The following is a 19,356-nucleotide window of genomic DNA, read 5'->3' on the forward strand; positions in this document are numbered from 1 at the left end:
GACAAACTTATGGTCAAATCGAGAGTTTAAACAAGAAGAGTCCAACGAACTCAATATCTCTCAATTCTGACATAATTAATGCACTTAAATGTCTACAAAATAACATTTAATTAGGAGAATTTCTCTAGGTCATTCGATAGCACAAAATGATATTTGATCAAGATTCTTTAGATTCTTTCTTTATTCGCAGGAAGACCACTCCCCAATTTATAAGAGAGTCCTATCCTTTTCATGAAATGGGCCTTAGACCTTGAACCAGAGTAAGAACTGAACCTGGAGTTGGTTTGCAAAAGAGCTGAATTTAAGTGTTGTTTCGAACTGAAGTCTCGACGAATGCTTCTTGTTTTTGCTGTCGTTGGCCACCCTTCGACCATCATCGATTGCCCCCTGCTCGTTGCAACAAAGTCCCTCGCGGAGTCACAATGTATGTTGTAGAGTAACGACACAAAGTGCAGAGTATGGACCAACATTATAGAGGAGTAACGAAACACTGTGCAAAGTAGTAAGGCGGCGCCCTACGGAGCAGTGCATCATCCCGAACAACGTGCAGTGATGTGCTTCAAAGATGGTGCACTGAAGTTCTGACAACTTCTCCCAACTGAAACTTTCTCCAACCATTGTATAATGAATCTTTCTGCATATAATTATGATACTTCAAGAAACTATGTAACCCTTTCTTGCTTATGAGTCAAGGGCATGTGCGTGCACTTATCTACTTATAGTGAATTGTTCTGACTCGGTTAGAGCCTTTGATTTTTCCCCATTTTGAGTTTTCCATGTAAAACTTATGGTGCATCTATCTCTTACTTCAATTACTTATGTATATGATGGACTTCTATGCAACACTAAAACACTAAATAATCAGTATACAGCAACGAATCTTCCTACACTCGTCACATTTCACTAAATTTTCTACCTTGTGGCATAATAGTTGAGTGTATTGTCTCTCACGATGAGGTTACGTGTTTGAATTATGCATATTGTCTTTAAGCTTTTTGTGGAAAATGTTACATGAAATTACTTTTTCCAAGGTCAGTGAGCTTTGTGGAAAATTTCACTAACCTTTTTGTGATTTTTTTTACTATGAATGTGTGAGCTCAAAGTTAAAATGCACAATTCAAATTGATAACCTCACTATGAGAGACAACACTTTCAAGGACTACACCACAATATAATCATACAAATTCCACTAAACTTACTAATAGGGTTGTTAACGATTTGATTTCGAGTTGAGCTGGGGTTGACTCAAAATCAGCTCGAAAAAAATTCGACTCAAAATTTTAGACCCTAGCTTGACTCGTTTATTTCGATCTGAACTTATTCTGAGCCAAAATTTGAATGACTTTTCAATTGAATAATGATTTTCGATCTAAATCCGCCAAATTCATAACCATACGCCATTAATGATCTAATTTCGAGCCGAGTCGGTTTTGACTCAAAATGCTCTAAAAAAATTTAATTCAAAATTTTGGCTCATTTATTTCAATCTAATCTCAATCCAAGCCAAAATTCAAATCAATCTTCAAGCATCCTTACTTACCACATAAAAATATCTAGCGATTCCAATAAAAAACGCCGATTTGTAAGGCAGAAAACAGTGATCCCACCGTCCCACGAGCTAAAAAGTTGCAGAATGAGAGAAATAATTTAAAAAAATTGACGCTTTTCCACAAATTTGAGGCTCTCCCCGAATCAAACAGACCCTGGAGAAGAAAAAAAAGGCATTTTTACGAATGAGAGAGCTCACGAGAAGAAGCCTGAAATAAAAAGAAGACATGGCTATGAATTTTCTGTGAAAAAGTGCTTTCCCTTCTCTTCCTATGTTCTCTATCAATCGCATTTCCACACTTCACCTTACTGCCACTGTCATCACTATTTAATTACGAAAACACCACGCTCCCCCAATTCCGGCGAAACTACGAAGCTCCAAGTAACCGCGTCCTTTTTTTGTTTTTTTTTTTTTTTAAATTATCCGCAGCCACGTTTTCTCATACTCGCAGTCGTCAAAATCTCTACTTCTCTTCTCTGGTGGGAACATTGCTCCTCTTCCGTCAAAAGCCGAGCTCTGCAAGCCCTAATTCGATGAGTTAGATGGCGGAACACGGCGAAGAGAAGCTCATAGAAGTTGCCCGCCACATCGCTAAGACTCTCGGCCGTACGGATACCATGGCCAACGACATCCTTCGAATCTTCTCCGACTTCGATGGCCGCTTCACTCGCGAGAGGCTCACCGCCGATCATAACCCCGATGACTCCATTAGTGACGACCAACCCACTCCTACCGCTGTCTCCTCCTCCATCGACCGCAAGATCTCCCGTTTCCTATCCTCTGATATCTCGATCTGGTCCGACGCTTCCGACGCCGCTGCCTTCCTCGACGCCGTCGATTCCCTCATCGCCTCCGTACGGGGAATCAATCCGTCGGCCGCACTCAACCGCGCCGACGATCTCTTGCAGCAGTGCATGCTCCGGCTCGAAGACGAGTTCCGCTCGATGCTAGAGAACCCTTTTCGTGACTCCCTATTCGACCCTGTTACGCCGCCGGAATTAGATTCCGACGGCGAAGAAGATCAGATCCCGGTGGCGTCGCCGGTTACAGACTACGATTTCTTCATCGACGCTCTCCCGCCGGGAACCCTGTCTGACGTCCATGAGATAGCAAAGCGAATGGTTGCCGCCGGCTTTGGAGAAGAGTGCGCCCGGGCTTATAGCATCGCCCGGCAGGATTTTCTTGAGGAAAGCATCTGCCGACTAGGTATCCGCCTTCGGACCCCCAAAATCGAAGACTTCGGGAGAGCAACATGGACGGAGCTCGAGGACGAGATTTTTCGCTGGATTAAGGCAATGAACGTTGCTTTCCGCATTCTTTTCCCCAGCGAGCGGCGACTCTGCCGACGCATCTTCTCCGGCTCCCCCGCAGTCGCCGATCTCTCCTTCGCAGAGGTATGCCGAGGCCCAGTAATCCAGCTTCTGCGATTCGCCGATGCGATTTCTTCTGGGAAACGTTCGCCGGAGAAGCTATTTAGGGTGATTGATATGTACGAGGCCTTCCGAGACATAGTCCCGGAGCTCGATGCCCTGTTCTCCGATAAGTACTCGGAATCCATTCAGGCTGAGGTTTTTACCGTCTGGAAGAAGCTTGGATCAGCGATTCGTGGGATTTTCACGGAGTTTGATAACTTGATCAGGCGGGATCCGGCGACGGAGGCGGTTCCAGGCGGCGGACTGCATCCCATCACTCGCTATGTGATGAATTACCTCGTCGCTGCTTGTGACTCACGGAGAACGTTGGAGGAAGTGATGGATGGAGATGAATTGCCTGACGCAGGTGATCGCCTGCCTGAGCAGGACTCCTCGCCCTTCGCGGCACAGATTGCGTGGATTATGGAGGTGTTGCAGGGAAATTTGAGGACAAAGGCTAGAGTGTACAGGGAGCCAGCGCTGAGCTGCATCTTCTTGATGAACAATTGCAGGTAAGGATAAGTGGAATGTTTGTTTTAAGGTCTTCTCTTAACAAAGATAGCTCCTTTGTAATTGAAAACACTGTGAAACAGGGAAAATATTTGCGTACATAAGATGTACACAGCGCTGCTTACGTCAGAGGTTATTCAGTGGTACAGGGGAGTTATATACCCCCTGTAACCTCTATATAATTCCCTTGTAACTTCCGTGTAACTAATTTGTACAAATGAAATTCAGAAGCGCGGAACTCATTTATAAGTTACAGGTAGTTTACAAAGAGGTTACAGAGGAGTTACAGAGGGGCATAACCCCGATATAACCCTCCTGAACCCCCTGAATAACCCCTGGACGTACCCATCACTGCATACGTCTTATGTACGCAATTTTTTTCCGTGAAACAGTGTATGTACGCAATTTTTTTCCAGTTGAATTTTGATTAACCTGATACAACAACAAAACATAAAAATTTAATTAGAAACTATGCAAAAAAGAATAAAAGAATAATAATTTATAGATTTAAAAGATTGAGTAATTAAATTAGTGAAGAACGTATGTCTGTGTCGTAAATGCAAACATCTTTCTCTAAAATAAAATAAGCTTCTTTTAAATTGATTGCCATGTGTTCATTTAAATTATTTATTAAAATAATATTTAAATTTTAAATAATTTTACAGAATAAAGCTACATTCTTGTAATAGATGCTAAAAAAAAAATAATTAGTCATTTTTATTTATTACGCTTTTTCTTAATTAAAATCAAAATTCAAATTTTTACCTGTAATACTCGGACCTGTCTCACATCCAAATGTGCACTTTGCAAACATAAATAAATAAATAAATAAGTATAAAGATATGTGATGATTTATATACGAAAAAGTCCATAAATGTATGACTCTTGTTATAATCATTTTGAATTACAATAGAGTTTTTACATATAAACTTCTTATGGGCAAAAGAACCAACTTTTTTTTAAAAAGAACAATTTAACTTTCACTCATCTTGAATATGCAATTAAAAATTGTATTTTTATACCAGTTTGAAGATGTTTACATTGATTCTAATTTTATCTACCCAAATAAAAGAAGTTGCTGAATTCGTCCATTCATTCAAAACATGTTTTTCAATTTTGTAGAGCTCTTAATTTAGAGAAATTTCCACACCTAAAACTTTTTTTAAAAAAACAAACTTTGTCACAGATACATGATGCAGAAGGTCAGCAGCAGCAGTGAAATGTTGATGTTGCTTGGTGAAGACTGGCCCCGGCGGCAGGCGGCGTTGGAGCGGCAGTGGGCGGCTAAGTACCAAAAGAGCTCATGGGGCAAGGTGACGGCGGTGCTTCGGATCGACGGCGACAATTTGCCGACAGCTGATGTGATGAGGGAGAGACTGGGGATGGTGGACGTCTACTTGGAGGAGACACGGCAGTCGCAGATGGACTGGGTGGTGGCGGACGAGGGCCTGAGGAAGGAGCTTAGGGTTGCGGCTGCCAGAATCGTCTTGCCGGCGTACAGGAGTTTTCTTGAGGTTTACAGGGTATTGGTGGAGGGAAGAAGGAATGGGGAGAAAAATTTGAGGCATCATAGCGCAAGGGAAGTTGGGATGAAGATCAATGAGTTGTTTGAAGGGAGCAGAAGACCTTAGATGGGAACTGTGTAGCAGAAGATATTTTTTATCAGCATATTTATAGTGAATATTATAAGAAGATATAATAGGGGAATCATAATGCTATCATATTTTAAATTTATATAATAAAAATATGTTAATTTTATGGTTTGCTTTACTTCCAAATTATATCCTTTGATTTTTGAATATCCCCATAAACTTTTTATGGGGAATTTACATACGTGCCACTAAATTCTTCTTTATTTACACCACCCAAACATTCATGTTGGATAAAAAATATCATTATTTTGACTTTTAAAAAATAAAATACGCATTTATATATATATACATATATATATATATATATATATATATAAATTGAAGTTTAAGGGTTAGATAGATAAAAGCATAGAAATTGAGTGGTGTGTATGTAAATCTTCAAAAAATAAAATAAAATTTTGACTTCCTTTCTAATGATCGTAATCAATGCCACCGAACCAAAAAAACAAGTTGGTGGTGTGAATTGTCAGCTTCTTACGGCCGTCTTGACCTCTTCATTCGTTGTGCATTTATTGGCTGCTACTAATATGTACTTTCATTTAATAAAAATTATAAAGTACATTCATTAGATTATAAACTAAATTTAAACTTTATGTTGCTAATTAAAAAAAACTAATTTCTTGGATTATAATAACTAATACATGAATTAACGATATGAAATTATCAAATATTGGAAAGAGCTCGCTATTATTTTCTTAGTCAAACCAACATGTATAATTAATAAATCATACAATTACTAATTAATACAACAACGAAGTGCCTTTTATCCCACTAAGGGTCTGTTTGGGGGCAGTTTATAAGTGCAGCGATATTTTTGAAAACGCTGTCTAAATGTTTAGTATACGCGTTTTTAGAAACGTTGTCTGCCGCGTTTCAGTTTTTTACACTAAACGCAAGTCACGGGTCCGGGTCGCCCGCCGCGGTCGACAGGTCGACCGCCCCGCGGTCTACCTGCGGGCTACGTTTCAATATAAGCTGATTATCCTAAAACACATAAGCTGCCCCAAACAAACTCTAAATGTGGTTGGCCATATGAATCATTTTTGTTCATTGTGTTCTGTTGAGTGTCATATTTTCATTTAATTCTAATAGATTTAGATCTTTTATACAATTTGCCCAAATCTTTTTAGGTCCATCTATGTCTTCTTAACATAAATTGAATCTAAAACATCTACTCTCCTAACGTAATTATCAAATGGTCGGCGTTTAATATGATCAAACAATCTAAAACAACTCTTTCTAATCTTGTCTGCCACTGAAGCTACACCAACCCTATCAAGGATATATTCATTTTGTATTTTGTCTCTTAAGTGTCAAACCACTTATCCACCTAAGCTTTCTCATCTTAGCAAAACTTCACTTGGTTTTATGCTTCTCTTTTAAATGTCAACATTCTATGCCATGGAGAATTGCATATCTCACCACCCTTATAAAATTTTACTTTCAATCTAAGCGAAAATTTTCCAATCACAAAATAGGCTTGATGTATTCGTACAATCACACAATAGGGGTTTATATGTTTAATCTATTATAAAGATTACTAAAAATGAATTTTTTAGTATCACAAATTGTTCTCGTAGATTTTGTATGGGTTACTTTATATTTTTTCAGTTCTCTAAGCTTTTACATATAACACACTTTTATAACACTTATTATATTTTATTTTTTTCTTGCACATTATTATTCCACCGCCAACTATTTTAATTTATAAAAGCTTTTCCTTTTGATTCTTCAAGTACATCTTTTTTCACTTGTTTAATAGTGTTTGTTACTTTATCCAATATAGAATTCGTTTTTTCATAAATATCTCAAATCTTAAAATCTTAAGTTTACTCATAAAAATAATTTTATTTGACATTTTGGTGCCCACATCTAATTCTACGATAATATTTTCTTGTATTATTTATCTTACAACTTTTCATCTTAAAGATCAAAACTAATAATTGATATTGAGTACTTAAATTGCACTTGAACTGACCTAAAATTTTTACACTCTCAAAGTTTTCTTTTTCTCATAAGAAAATAATTAACTTGCATTTTATTAGATCCATTATTATAAATAATAATATTTTCATATTTTTTTCTTAAATAAAGTATTAGCAATAACAAAACCATACACTAAAGTAAAATCTAAAATGGTTTTATATTTTTCATTAATCACTCTAAAATCATAGCCACCATGATATTTCTAAAATCCTCCACCACTCTACCAACATGTCCATTTAAATCCCCTCCAATAAAAATTTTTTCTTCAAAATATATCATTTGTATTAATTTTTATAGGCCATTACAAAAATTTTTTTTGAACCTATATTGGAATCTGCTTGAAGAGCATAAACACTTATAGCATTAAAAATCTTAGTATCAACAACGATCTTTAATCCTATATCTAATTCTAGTAATTTTTACAGCATTATTTTTCAAACTCTTATATATAATTACACCAACATCATTTCTTGTGTGACACCTACCTGAATACATAAACTAGTTCCACCTACCTGAATACTTGAATACCTGAAAGTTTAAAACCTAAACTATCAATCTCTTTAGCTTTTTCTCCGACATATTTTATTTTTTGAATACCTAAGATATTTATCTTCCCATGAGTCATAATATCAACTAGTTCCATTAATTTACCTGTGAGAATATCTATATTCCAAAATACTAATATTAGTTCCATAGACCAACGTCTTTGACCGTATATGTCCATAATGTGAGAACTCTTGCTTATTTAACACTATATCCGGGAGCTAGTGTAGCGGCCCTTACACACTTTTCACTGTATTCAGGTTATATACCGAGTCTCTTTCAGGGGATGTCCTAGCATCTATACAAGAATTTAAAAGATTCATATCATGATTTTTTTACAAAATTTTCATTGATTGTTGACTATCTAATACTACACTTCACTTTTAGCATCGTGGGCTTGAAACCCGGCAATAGCAGTGATTAAAAGCTAAATAAATTCATTTCATGATTGCTAAAGGAGGGCTAAATTTTGTATTACGTGAGACGCATAAAGATTTAGGAGGATTTAGATAAATAACACTTAAAACTACAAATACTATATATTTCACACCTAAATTCCAAATTTTACGCTGTCGAACACACATTAAACAGTGCTAGAAGATCTTCCCAAACATAGCTTCCATTCCTGCCTTTCACCAGCACTTGGATGTCCCAACTCTAAGTTGATCTAGACTGAGTGTGCGTTTTGGTGGGCCGACGGTGCTGTACCGCACCACAATTTTTTATTTTTGGCAAAACTGTGTTTTGCTTGCATTTTCAAAAAAATGTAGCTAAAAGTTATATTTTTTCACCAGACCTGACTACCCGCGGTGCCTGCTAGAAACTTGCGATCTGACTTTAAATTTTTTTTTTTTTTTTGAATATTCACTAAAACTTTTTGAATAATATATTTATTCTTCAACAATTTCTTTAAACAGCGGCAACTGCCCCAATCAGACCCTTAATCCCCTTGTTCATCTCTGATTGCTTCTGCATCATGTCATCAACAAAATCGCAATGGTACAGAATTTTTTTATCTCCCTTTTGCTCACACCTCGATTTCTTTGTCGATTCGATTGAGCTGTTTAAAGAGAACAACAGACAATTGAAGCTAAGCTCTCAGGCTGCAGGAACATAGCTCGCTGAAGCTAACATATGGCTGGTGCAACGAGTTCCCAGACGAACTTGTGAGCTGAGCTAGCGGTAAGCTCCTAGGCTTTGCCAGAGCTCGCAAACTAACAGGTGAAAGAGATGACATGATCAAGAATTTTAACGGCATGTTAATTTTATTTTTATTTTAATGTTTTGGGTGCTAAATATCTAAATATTGAAGTTTACTTGTAAGATATCTAAATGCTAATAGTTTCAAGTACTATGTTTGTAAATCCCACTTTTGGACATGTAAAGCAAAAAATAGCAAAAGGATTTCTAAAGACAATATAAAAATAAACTAATGCATTATAATTACCAAGAAAACTTGAGAAAAGAAGCCATTACAACTCATTTCCAAAGAAAGGAAAACAAATTAAAGATACAATAAACATATTATATAAAATTTTACCCAAATTTAAAAAAAAAAAAAACTCCACGAAGAATCAATGCCATAATAAGCCCAGATACAGCACCAACTAAAGGAAACAAGCTCTGATTCAGGTGAGCCGAGGAGCTCGCGGTAGCGTTATTTGCCTTGCTGATGTATACCCTGCAGTCCAGCCCTTCCTTCCCTTCTTTGCATTCGGAGGAAAAAAGACCGGGTGGTTACTTTCCTTGAAGGTTTATATAGCTGAACATGGTGGAAGAACAATCATTGGTTACTGTTTAAGGGCATGCAAATTCCTTGATGGCAGGAATTGACTGCATATTGGGGTCCCTTGCACTTGCTCGTAATGATGTTGTAGTCCACGTACTCGACGTTTATTGGGCAATCTGAGAAGACAGAAATAGTCGATTTGGTTCGAAGGAGAAGAGAATGATTGGAAAGTGATGGGTTTATAAATGATGAAGTGAATTCTAAAGTTTATCTCCTAAGTTAAAGATCAAGCCATTTTTCTGGCAACTTGGCGAAGGGCTTCTTTGCATCCACACAGATTTTCATGGAAGAATGCAATTAATCTGCAATCTAAATTTGGAAGAAAGTTTCACAATTTTAACTAAGGAACATTTACAAACATACTGCCTTACCCATCCATGATAAAGGTGCATTTCACTTTTTAAAATTTGAGATGGTACTAAATTTTGATGTTATATGAAAGATTTGGATTGTATTAATGTAAAAAAGCAAAGTTTAGCTGTTAGATATGTAAATTACATGGGAATTGAGTGGTATGTATGTAAATGTCCCTTCATTCTTTCAGGGAAGAAATATTTTCAGATATCGATAAATGCCTGATCGGAAGTTGGTCACCAAAAAGATAAAGTTTAGTACTAATAGTGGTTTAATTAGTGAGAGTAATTAGTTTACCGGGCATTTACATACATACCACCCAATCTTTATGTATTTACAATCCAACACCTCAACTTTCCTTTTGACATTAATACCACCCAAATCTTTCATATCACATCAAAAATGTCATAACTTTTAACTTTTAAAAAGTGAAATACACTTTTTCATGCATGGTAAGGTTGCATGTATGTAAAAATTGAAGTTTAGGTGTTAGATATGTAGGAATTGAGTGGTATGTATGTAAATCTTCCATAGTTTAACGTCTGTTAAGTCTATAAATACCTCCAACTGGGGATTATGAAGCATATAAAATGAATGAATAAGTTCTCCGTTCTCCAATCTCGTTTCTCTTTAAAACAGATTGAAATGTGTAATTGAGATCTAGGATCTTATCAATGGTGCATTCATTGCACCTTTTTCCTTCCCAAAATCACCATAGATCCTTTCTTCTCATTCTCTATCCAACCAAGAACCAACGACGCGCAAGACCTCATTCCACGGTTCCGTTCAAGCTCAGATCACAAGTTCAAAATTTCCGCCTCATACATATTTCTTCAATAATCAACTCAAGAGCTTCTGTCCAAGCTCAGACAGCAAACTGATCCAAGAATGAGAAAAAATAAATAAATAAAACAATAATCCAAGAATGGCCACAACTTCTGTGGTGGCGAATTGAACTACCCATCTCCATGATATAACTAAGGAAATGGTCGGATCGCTGCAGTTCTATGAAAGAAGATAGCTTGAAAGTGAAAGGAATAAATTAGATTCATGCCATCTTTTTGTTGCAAGGAAACTCCAATAGCATGAACAAAAAAAGCTTTTAAACGAGTCACAAAGTTTATGATTGGGCTAAATGACGATTCAACCCTTAATATCAAAATCAAGTGCAATCAGATAAGTCAAAACCTATATCTCCGACAAATTAAATGCTCCTTTAAAATCCCCTATTAACCCTCCATAATGATGATCATATTGACATCAAATCTTCAGTAAAGGGGATTCCTAATCATTTGCATGGTCAACACTCAGGATTATCATCCTAGTTTGCCCAAAAAAACTGCCAAGTTTATTAGCCCTCGATGACTTCAAACCTTGGCTTCAAAAGAAAGAAAAAAAAAAGAAAAAGAAAAAGCCCTCCACAAAATAACCCCTAGACATATTCTCCCAATATAAGAAAATGCTCTAAAAATAAGTGGAATATCAAAAATTAAAAATTAAATAATAAAAAAAAAACTCTACTTTTAAAGCCAACTCAACCCTCTGCAACAAGTTATGGGCCTCAAATTATAATTTGAACCAAGCTTGCAAACAAGCCAATGGCATACCGATGCATTCAAATAAGCGAGGCCCAAAATTCATGAGGGCAATTGGATCAGTTGGTAATGGACTTGGAAATTGCAAAGTTATCGATTTGATCCTCTCCATCACTATAGTAAACTCTCACCATGAGGACCCTTGAGTGGACAAAAAAAAAACTTAACATTCAATGCTAATAAAGCATGATACATGACCTTTGAACATGTAGCAAGCATGGAAAGCACCATCGCCACAAAATTAAGTTTATGAAAAAAGTCTGCATGTTCTCCAAGGGTACACATTCAAGCATTTAGTTTGGCCGGATAAATTGGATGGAGCATAAAACCCTCTATTAGAATGAGTTGGTGTAAAAATGGTCGGCCAAATAGCTTCCATCCCGATTTAGGAAATCTCCCAAAAATGAAATAATCCAATAACTACTGATAAAGATCCTAAAGTATAATTGGTTTGACTATATTTGCTATTTAAATGGATCAGAATTCATGAGACCTTGAGTAGGATTTTGATTGAGTTATCAATCCATCAAATCAAATCCCTCAAAGCACATGAGTAAATTACCCATCCTCTTGCATTAAGAGAACAGCGCAGTGATCAAATTAAAGGAAAGACTATTTTTAGACTTAATTGGATGTTTTCTCCCCTCAAGCTGAGTAATTAACCCTAAAAATGTGCCGTCAGCCGTGGCCTGTTGGTAGAACAACCTCTTTGAAGGTCATAAGTCCTCTCAAGTCACAGGTTCAAATCCCCTCAGGCTAGTTTGTCGATAGTGAGGGCAGTCCTCAAATAATTAGGCATATGAGGGTGGCAGGGTACTCGTATAATAGCCTCTCGCCATTCTTTAAAAGCAAATCCATAGAAAATTGTGCCATGGAAAACATTTGAACCAGAGAAATGAAGTCCAAACAAAAGTGTAAAATCCTAAAAAGAAGTAACCTCTCACCAAGGATGGTTAGCTGATGCTTTTCAGAGCTTATGTTCCCTTCTTTGCAAACACTTATCAATGAAGGTTAAGTTATAGTACAGTCCAGTTTCAGGGCAACCTTGGAGTTAACCATTAAGGCCAAGTGGCAGAGAAAAATTAAAGACTATACTGATGTCTTATGATAAACATTTTTCTCATTAAATCCTCTTATTTTCAAAGAGATTTTCTGTTCATATATTTCCATAGCTACTATGTAGTAGCAAATCTATCTTTTGACTAATTTTAACAATATTTTTCTCAAGGCAGAAAGATAAATATTCTTCGTTGATAAATCTTGGTGTCTTTGCATTTTCTCTACAATCTGATCCATAGTCATGAAGACTGCAATTTTACGGCAGTTTATTAATTGTACCAGGCAGAATCTGTCCAAAAGCAGAAAAAGAAAATTTTGCAAAGCTTAGCAAGCTTAAGAAGAAACTTAGCACATATAGTTATCCATGAAAAAAATAAATTAATCTAAGAACCAATAAACAAATTTCACAATGAATATCATTTCTTAAACCATAAAAATTATTCAGTCGCAACCTGATAGCTATATTATATAAGATCATCAATAAACACTAGTAGATAAAAATCATTCTTTTTTCTTCCTACTAATGCCATAATAAAAGAAAAAACCTGTTCAAAGAACAGGAGGAGAACCTTGTATAATATAACATGTTAGCATAGCAATTAGCCAAGCTCTCCATATGAGATAGCTAAAACTAGGGATCAAGATGTGTTAGTGTGGAGCCCAATCCGATCGTTTCTCGCTCCCGCCTCCCTATGCCGATCGCGAAACTTCTGCTCCTCTGTCGCGAATCGTCGCGGCATCTCCCGTGACCCCTGCTGTTACGGGAACCGCTCCTGCCTCCGCTCGCGTCTCCCACCTCCGTTCGTATCTCCCGCCTTTCCTTAGCCCGGAAGCATCACTTCGCCTCCTTTTATCGTGAAAAGGAGCGGCCTCGTGTACTTCCGAAGTCTTCTTCTCTGGGCTTTTTCGGATAGAGTCTTCGGGTTCCCTTGGGACAGAGGAAAATAAGTGAAAGTAGTAGTTTCTTGAGACAGAAGAAAAAAAAAGAAAAAGAAGAATATTATTCTTCATTAGAAGAGAAATTGAGTTTATTTCTCTCGTAAATTTATTTTCTTCAGTGTATCTTGGTCTAGAATTTCTTCGGTGTATCTCGGTATAGAGAGAGAAGACATAAAAAGAAGAAGAGAGAGCAACGAAGTGAGATATTTTTCTTGTAAGCCGAGGTGATCGACTGGTGTAAATTTCTCAAGTAGTAAAATCCTCTGTAACTCCGTGGACATATGCAATTTGTCAAACCATGTAAATCCGTGTGTTCCACTGTATTACTATTTTCTGGTGTAAATTTTTCTTGTTCTATTTTTTATTCAACTCTCGCAACAGCTGGTATCAGAGCTTTGTTCGAATCTAAGGAAGAATGATGACTGCAGATGAAGTGAAAGTTTCAAGAATCGAGAAATTTAATGACACAGTTTTTGGTCATTGGAGGATGCAGATAGAGGACTACCTCTATGGGAAGAAACTTCATCTTCCGTTATTGAGGAAAAGACATGAAAGAATGAATAAGGCTGAATGAAATTTGTTGGATCGACAAATTCTGGGGGTTATTCGATTGACCTTATCGAGGTCCGTTGCACAAAACATCGTCAAGGAAAGGACTGCTTTAGATCTCATGATAGTCTTATTAGGTATGTACGAAAAGCCATCGGCGAATAACAAGATGTACTTAATGAAAAAGTTATTCAATTTGAAGATGGCGGAAGGTGTTTATGTTGCTCAACACCTAAATGATTTCAATACTATAAAAAATCAATTATCGTCTGTTGAAATTGATTTTAATGATGAGATACATGCGCTGATATTATTGTCATCATTGTCAAATAGTTGGAAAGCCATGAGAATAACAGTTAATAGTTCTGCAAGTAAATCTAAACTAAAATGTGATGATATTCGCGATTTTATTTTGGCTGAAAATGTGCGCAGAAAAGATTCTGGTGAGATCTCATGTTCGTGTTCGACACTGAATATTAATTTCGGATGGAGATGATATGACATGAACTCAAATAAAGGAATATCAAAATCAAAGTCTGGTCAGCAGGCAACCTACTGGAATTGTGGCAAGGCTGGTCGCATAAAGAGGAACTGCAAAAATACCAAGAATATGGAGAATGATAGCGCAAATGTGATATCTGAAGAAGTACAGGATGTATTATTGTTGGCAGTTCATAGTTCTGTTGATGATGGATGTGAAGAGGGGAGTAGGTCTGGGGCACAAATTCCTATTATTCTACAGATAGATGGTGGAGAACCACAAAGCTATGACGAAATCTCTCAAGATGAAAGTTCGAGCAAGTGGGAGCTAACAAAACGTCCACCAGTGAAGAAGACATTACACAACAAGTGGGTGTACCAGGTGACGGCTGAGCATATTAGTAGTAAGAGGTACAAGGCTAGACTTGTTGGAAGAGACTTTCAGCAAAGGCAAGATATTGCCTATGCAGTGGGAGTTGTAAATAGAGACAAGAGTAATCTAGAAAATAGCTTGGAGGTGCAACGCTATGTGAACCCTATTGATATGTTGACTGAGGGTGTTACTCTTGAGAAATTGATATTGTGCACAGCTTCAGTTAGTCTTCTGAAGTGAAGACAGAGGCTTGAGTTGCAGAGGTGGATGATTCATTGTGGAGGATTTATGGTGGAGAATTCATGTTTGAAGAAAAGGGTGACACCGCCAATGGAAGATATCAGTTCGAGGAAGAAGACGTTGTAGCAGGTGTATTGGTCTCCAAGTGGGAGCTTTGTTAGTATGGAGTCTGGTCCGATCGCTTCTCACTCCCGCCTCCTTACGCCGATCGTGAAACTCCTGCTCCTCTTTGACGAATCGTCGCGACATCTCCCGCGACGCCTGTTGTTACGTGAACCTATCCCGCCTCCGCTCGCGTTTCCCGCCTCTATTCGTGTCTCCCGCCTTTCCTTAGCCTAGAAGCATCGCTTCGCCTCCTTTAATCGTGAAAAGGAGCGGCCTTCTGTAGTTTAGAAGTCATGTTTTGAGTTCTTCTTCGGGCTTCCTCGGGATAGAGAAAAAGTTCTTCGGGTTTCCTTGGGATTGAGAAAGAGAAGTGCAAGAAGTAGTTCCTCGTGGTAGAAGGAATAAGAAAGAAGAATAAGAAGATTGTTCTCCCTCGACTTCTTCTTGGTGGCTTGTGGCAGAAGAAAAATTGAGTTTATTTGGTGTATCTCAGTGTAGAGAGAGAAGAATAGAGAGAGCAACGAAGTGATAAATTCCTCTTGTAAGTCGAAGTGATCGATTGGTGTAAATTCCTCAAATAGTAAAATTCTCTGCAACTCTGTGGACGTAGGCAATTTGCGGAACCACGTAAATCTATGTGTTCTGTCGTGTTACTGTTTTCTGGTGTGAAATTTTCTCGTTATATTTTTCGCTTCGTCGTCGATTGTTTTCCTATTTGATTTTATATATATATATATATATATCACAACAATTGATATTAAACTCTCGCAACAAGATGAACCAATGCACTCGATGAACAACTCAAACTCAGTTTGATTAATACTAGATCAAGTTTGTTCAAATTATTAAATAAACAAGTTTGAACATTTCTTGAAATTTGGAAAGTTAAATGAACCAACCTTAAACATTGTCCAAATCCTTTATTTATGTTGACGAACAAAATGATTTATTTTTTAATAATTAAATTATTAATGCTTTGTAGTAAGCTCAATAATAACTTAATTCATATACGATATATTAGTTAATAAAATTTGATTAATTAAAAATAATTTAATTATATAATTAATAGTATCATACTATAATTGAATATCAATATGCATTATAATTTAATATAATTCCTTCTTATTTTTTTTATTTCTATGAAACGATTCATTAGTATTTATTTCTATTTATTTTATTACAAGTGAGCTTATTTGCAACTTATTATTATCTTACTTAATCAGTGTAAACAAGTTAGATACCAATTCAAAATTTATTCAATTGCTTATTCGTTTAGATTTATAAAATTAGTTAATAACTTAATATAAAAAACTAAGTACTCATTCAAATTTTAGCTTGTTTATTAACCCATTAAAATACTCGTTTAATTAATATAAACAAAACAACTACTAGCCAAATAAAATTTCTAAGAAGTTTAATCAAACTAAACATAAGTATATATGTGAAAGCTCAGCTCGAGTTTATCTAAACCAAGTTCAATCCAGGGCATACTTGGCTTAACTTGGCTTGATTACAGCCCTAGCTAAAACCATAAGCATTTGGAGCATATAAGAATCACTGTCACCACTCAAAGAGATCAATCCTCAGTCCCAGAACCAACTTTAATGCACAATCTTCTAGTTGGCCATCAGAATAATAATATACCTAAACACAAGAATTCCACACAAAAAAACACCCAAATTAACCAAATCGACCGATTATCACCCCTAAACGTTTCATCTCCATGCACCACCAAAAGGTACCTATAGTATGTGAAAAAATATAACAATAGTAACCTCAAACTCTGGAAAAGGGAAAAAACAAATCTTTGAACTCATGATAAGAAAATGGAATTACTCTGTGTTTCCTGCAGAAGATTCCGACCAGTAGATCCAAGAACTGGGAAGACATCACCCATGCAAAATTATCAAAATCCAAGAATAACTGTCAAATAAGCCCAACAATGCTAACTATACCATAGAAAACCCAAATGGCCATGTCGGTGGGCAGAGAATCGCACCTGAGATGAAGGGAGCAGCCGCCGAAGATCCGGCAAGGAGAATGAATAGTGCGGCTTGCAAGAAGAAACCTCGTCTTAGATTCATCAGAAAAATTTCACCTTTCAATCCTTGCTCTCTTTTTCTCTGAATCGACACCGAGAGGAGGAGAAGCGAAGCAATGACGGGGGAGAAAGTAGACGATGAGAAGAAGCGCGATAATTGCGTCGCGACTCGCGACTTTAAAGTCGGTGTCAACCGAGGCTGAATAGACCGAAGAAGAGGAAGACGAAGGCGGGACAAGGAGAAATTATTGGATACGCAGTCGGTGCCGATTTGAAATGGTGGAAGTTATTGTTATTGGATGATTAATTTTAATTATGTCATAATAACCTCTCAATAGTCTCCGTAATTATATCACAATAATCTTTCAATAACTTCAACGGTTACACTCCACGATAATCTCATAATAATACTCTAATAACCGACAAATAATCATTGTCCCCTGTATAATCCTCTCAATAAGCTTTCAATAACCTTTATTACATCTCAATAGCCTCCCAATAACTTCAACGGTTACACTCCACAATAATCTCATAATAATGTTCCAATAACTCTCTAATAATCTATGCCCCCTGTATAACATCTGCAATAACCTCATAATAACACCTCAATAATTTCTCAATAATATCTGCGGTTTCACTTCAATAACCTCCATGAAGTGCTCCACATAGAATAATTTCTTCAAAATAGGGGTAAGCATTCAATCAGTTTACGTTTTAAAATTGATCAAATAAATTATAATCAAAATTTATAATCCAAAAAATCGATTAAATCTAAAATTTGATAAAATCATACTGACCGAGTCAAAATTTAATTCAATTTAAATAATTTAATTATAAAAAATTAAAGTTTAATTATTTATTAAAATTTGATTAAGAATAAACATTACAATTATATAATTTATCCACATAATATAAATTTGTTTAAAATTTGATTAAGAATAAACATTACAATTATATAATTTATCCACATAATATTAATTTGTTTTCATGAATCCTCTATTTATTTCAATCAAACATTAAATATAGTATAAAATTTTAATTCTCTTAATTTTCATGAATCCTCTATTTATTTCAATCAAACATTCAATATAGTATAAAATTTTAATTCTCTTAATTTATTTGACAAGAAAATGAAATATAATAAATTTTTTTTAATAAAATATCAACTTTTTTGTTTTGTTCAGTGAAATAAAAATTAAAATTGAATCGAAATCCCAAAACTAAAGATTAAAGTTTTAAAAACTTAAAATCAAAATCAAATTTCAAAACCGAACCAACTAAATTTGAATGTTTCGGTTCCATTTTCCGGTTTTGGCCAAATAATACACACTCGTATCATGGGAGCGATTATTCTGTGCGCACAACACACGCAATGCGTGCGCTGTCCAATAAGACTTTTTTTTTATAAATTTGAATGTTTCGGTTCCATTTTCCGGTTTTGACCAAATAATACACACTCGTATCATGGGAGTGATTATTCTGTGCGCACAACACACGCAATGCATGCGCTGTCCAATAAGATTTTTTTTTTTAAATAAATAAATAAATAAATAAAAGTACGGCCCGCTGATATACACTTTTGGTTGAGAGAATATTTTGATTGATTCATCGCATGCGTGTGGTGAATGTACGCAATAATTTTTCGTATCATTGAGTGACACTACTCCAACGGTGTATCACACCATCCACACGCCTTTTATAGTATGAATATTATGGATCATCACACAAAAAACTTACATGGCACTTTGTTTACTGTCTGCCTACAGATACCTTAAACGCTGCGTTGGACTTCTGGAACGTACATAGAAGTCTAGAATCCCGCGTGCATGAAATATAATTATTAAAAATTTTAAACACTATTGTTATTGCATTTGATCAAATTTCATTTATAAAACTAGAAGATTTATACACATATCGCTCATGTATTTACCTGTCGGCACTATTTTTGGTGTGGGGTTTGCCCGTAAGAAGCTGTCGGTCATCGGAATTGAAATCCCGTTGCCCGCTTCGGAAGGACGTTTTTTTTTTTTTTGAAAAAGATGAAGTCAAACTGACCCCATAATTTTCATAGTTTAGATGAAAGAGCGCTTTACCTCAAATCCTGTATCTATCCCAAAGGATGAACACAAGAATTGAGGGTGAGGCTCAATCAAATAAACTAGAGAAAGTTATGACATCCG

General features: G+C 36.1%; 1 protein-coding gene across 1 annotated transcript; it reads left to right on the forward strand.

Moving 5' to 3' along the window:
* Positions 1–1,681: 1,681 nt before the first annotated feature.
* LOC110033429 (exocyst complex component EXO70B1-like) lies at positions 1,682–5,172 on the forward strand. The gene is made up of 2 exons (XM_020737403.1): positions 1,682–3,473; positions 4,658–5,172. The coding sequence occupies exons 1-2, from the start codon at positions 2,092–2,094 to the stop codon at positions 5,100–5,102; spliced, it is 1,827 nt and encodes a 608-aa protein (XP_020593062.1). The 5' UTR covers positions 1,682–2,091; the 3' UTR covers positions 5,103–5,172.
* The last annotated feature ends 14,184 nt before the right edge of the window (positions 5,173–19,356 follow it).

This window comes from Phalaenopsis equestris, unplaced genomic scaffold, assembly GCF_001263595.1.
Source record: "Phalaenopsis equestris unplaced genomic scaffold, ASM126359v1 Scaffold001181, whole genome shotgun sequence".
Taxonomy (NCBI): domain Eukaryota; kingdom Viridiplantae; phylum Streptophyta; class Magnoliopsida; order Asparagales; family Orchidaceae; genus Phalaenopsis; species Phalaenopsis equestris.

Bases quoted from the DNA above. Each gene is read 5' to 3' on its own strand.
- LOC110033429 (XM_020737403.1), top strand. From the start codon at position 2,092: ATGGCGGAACACGGCGAAGAGAAGCTCATAGAAGTTGCCCGCCACATC. The intron at 3,474-4,657 runs GTAAGGATAAGT...ACTTTGTCACAG, and splicing joins TTCTTGATGAACAATTGCAG to ATACATGATGCAGAAGGTCA.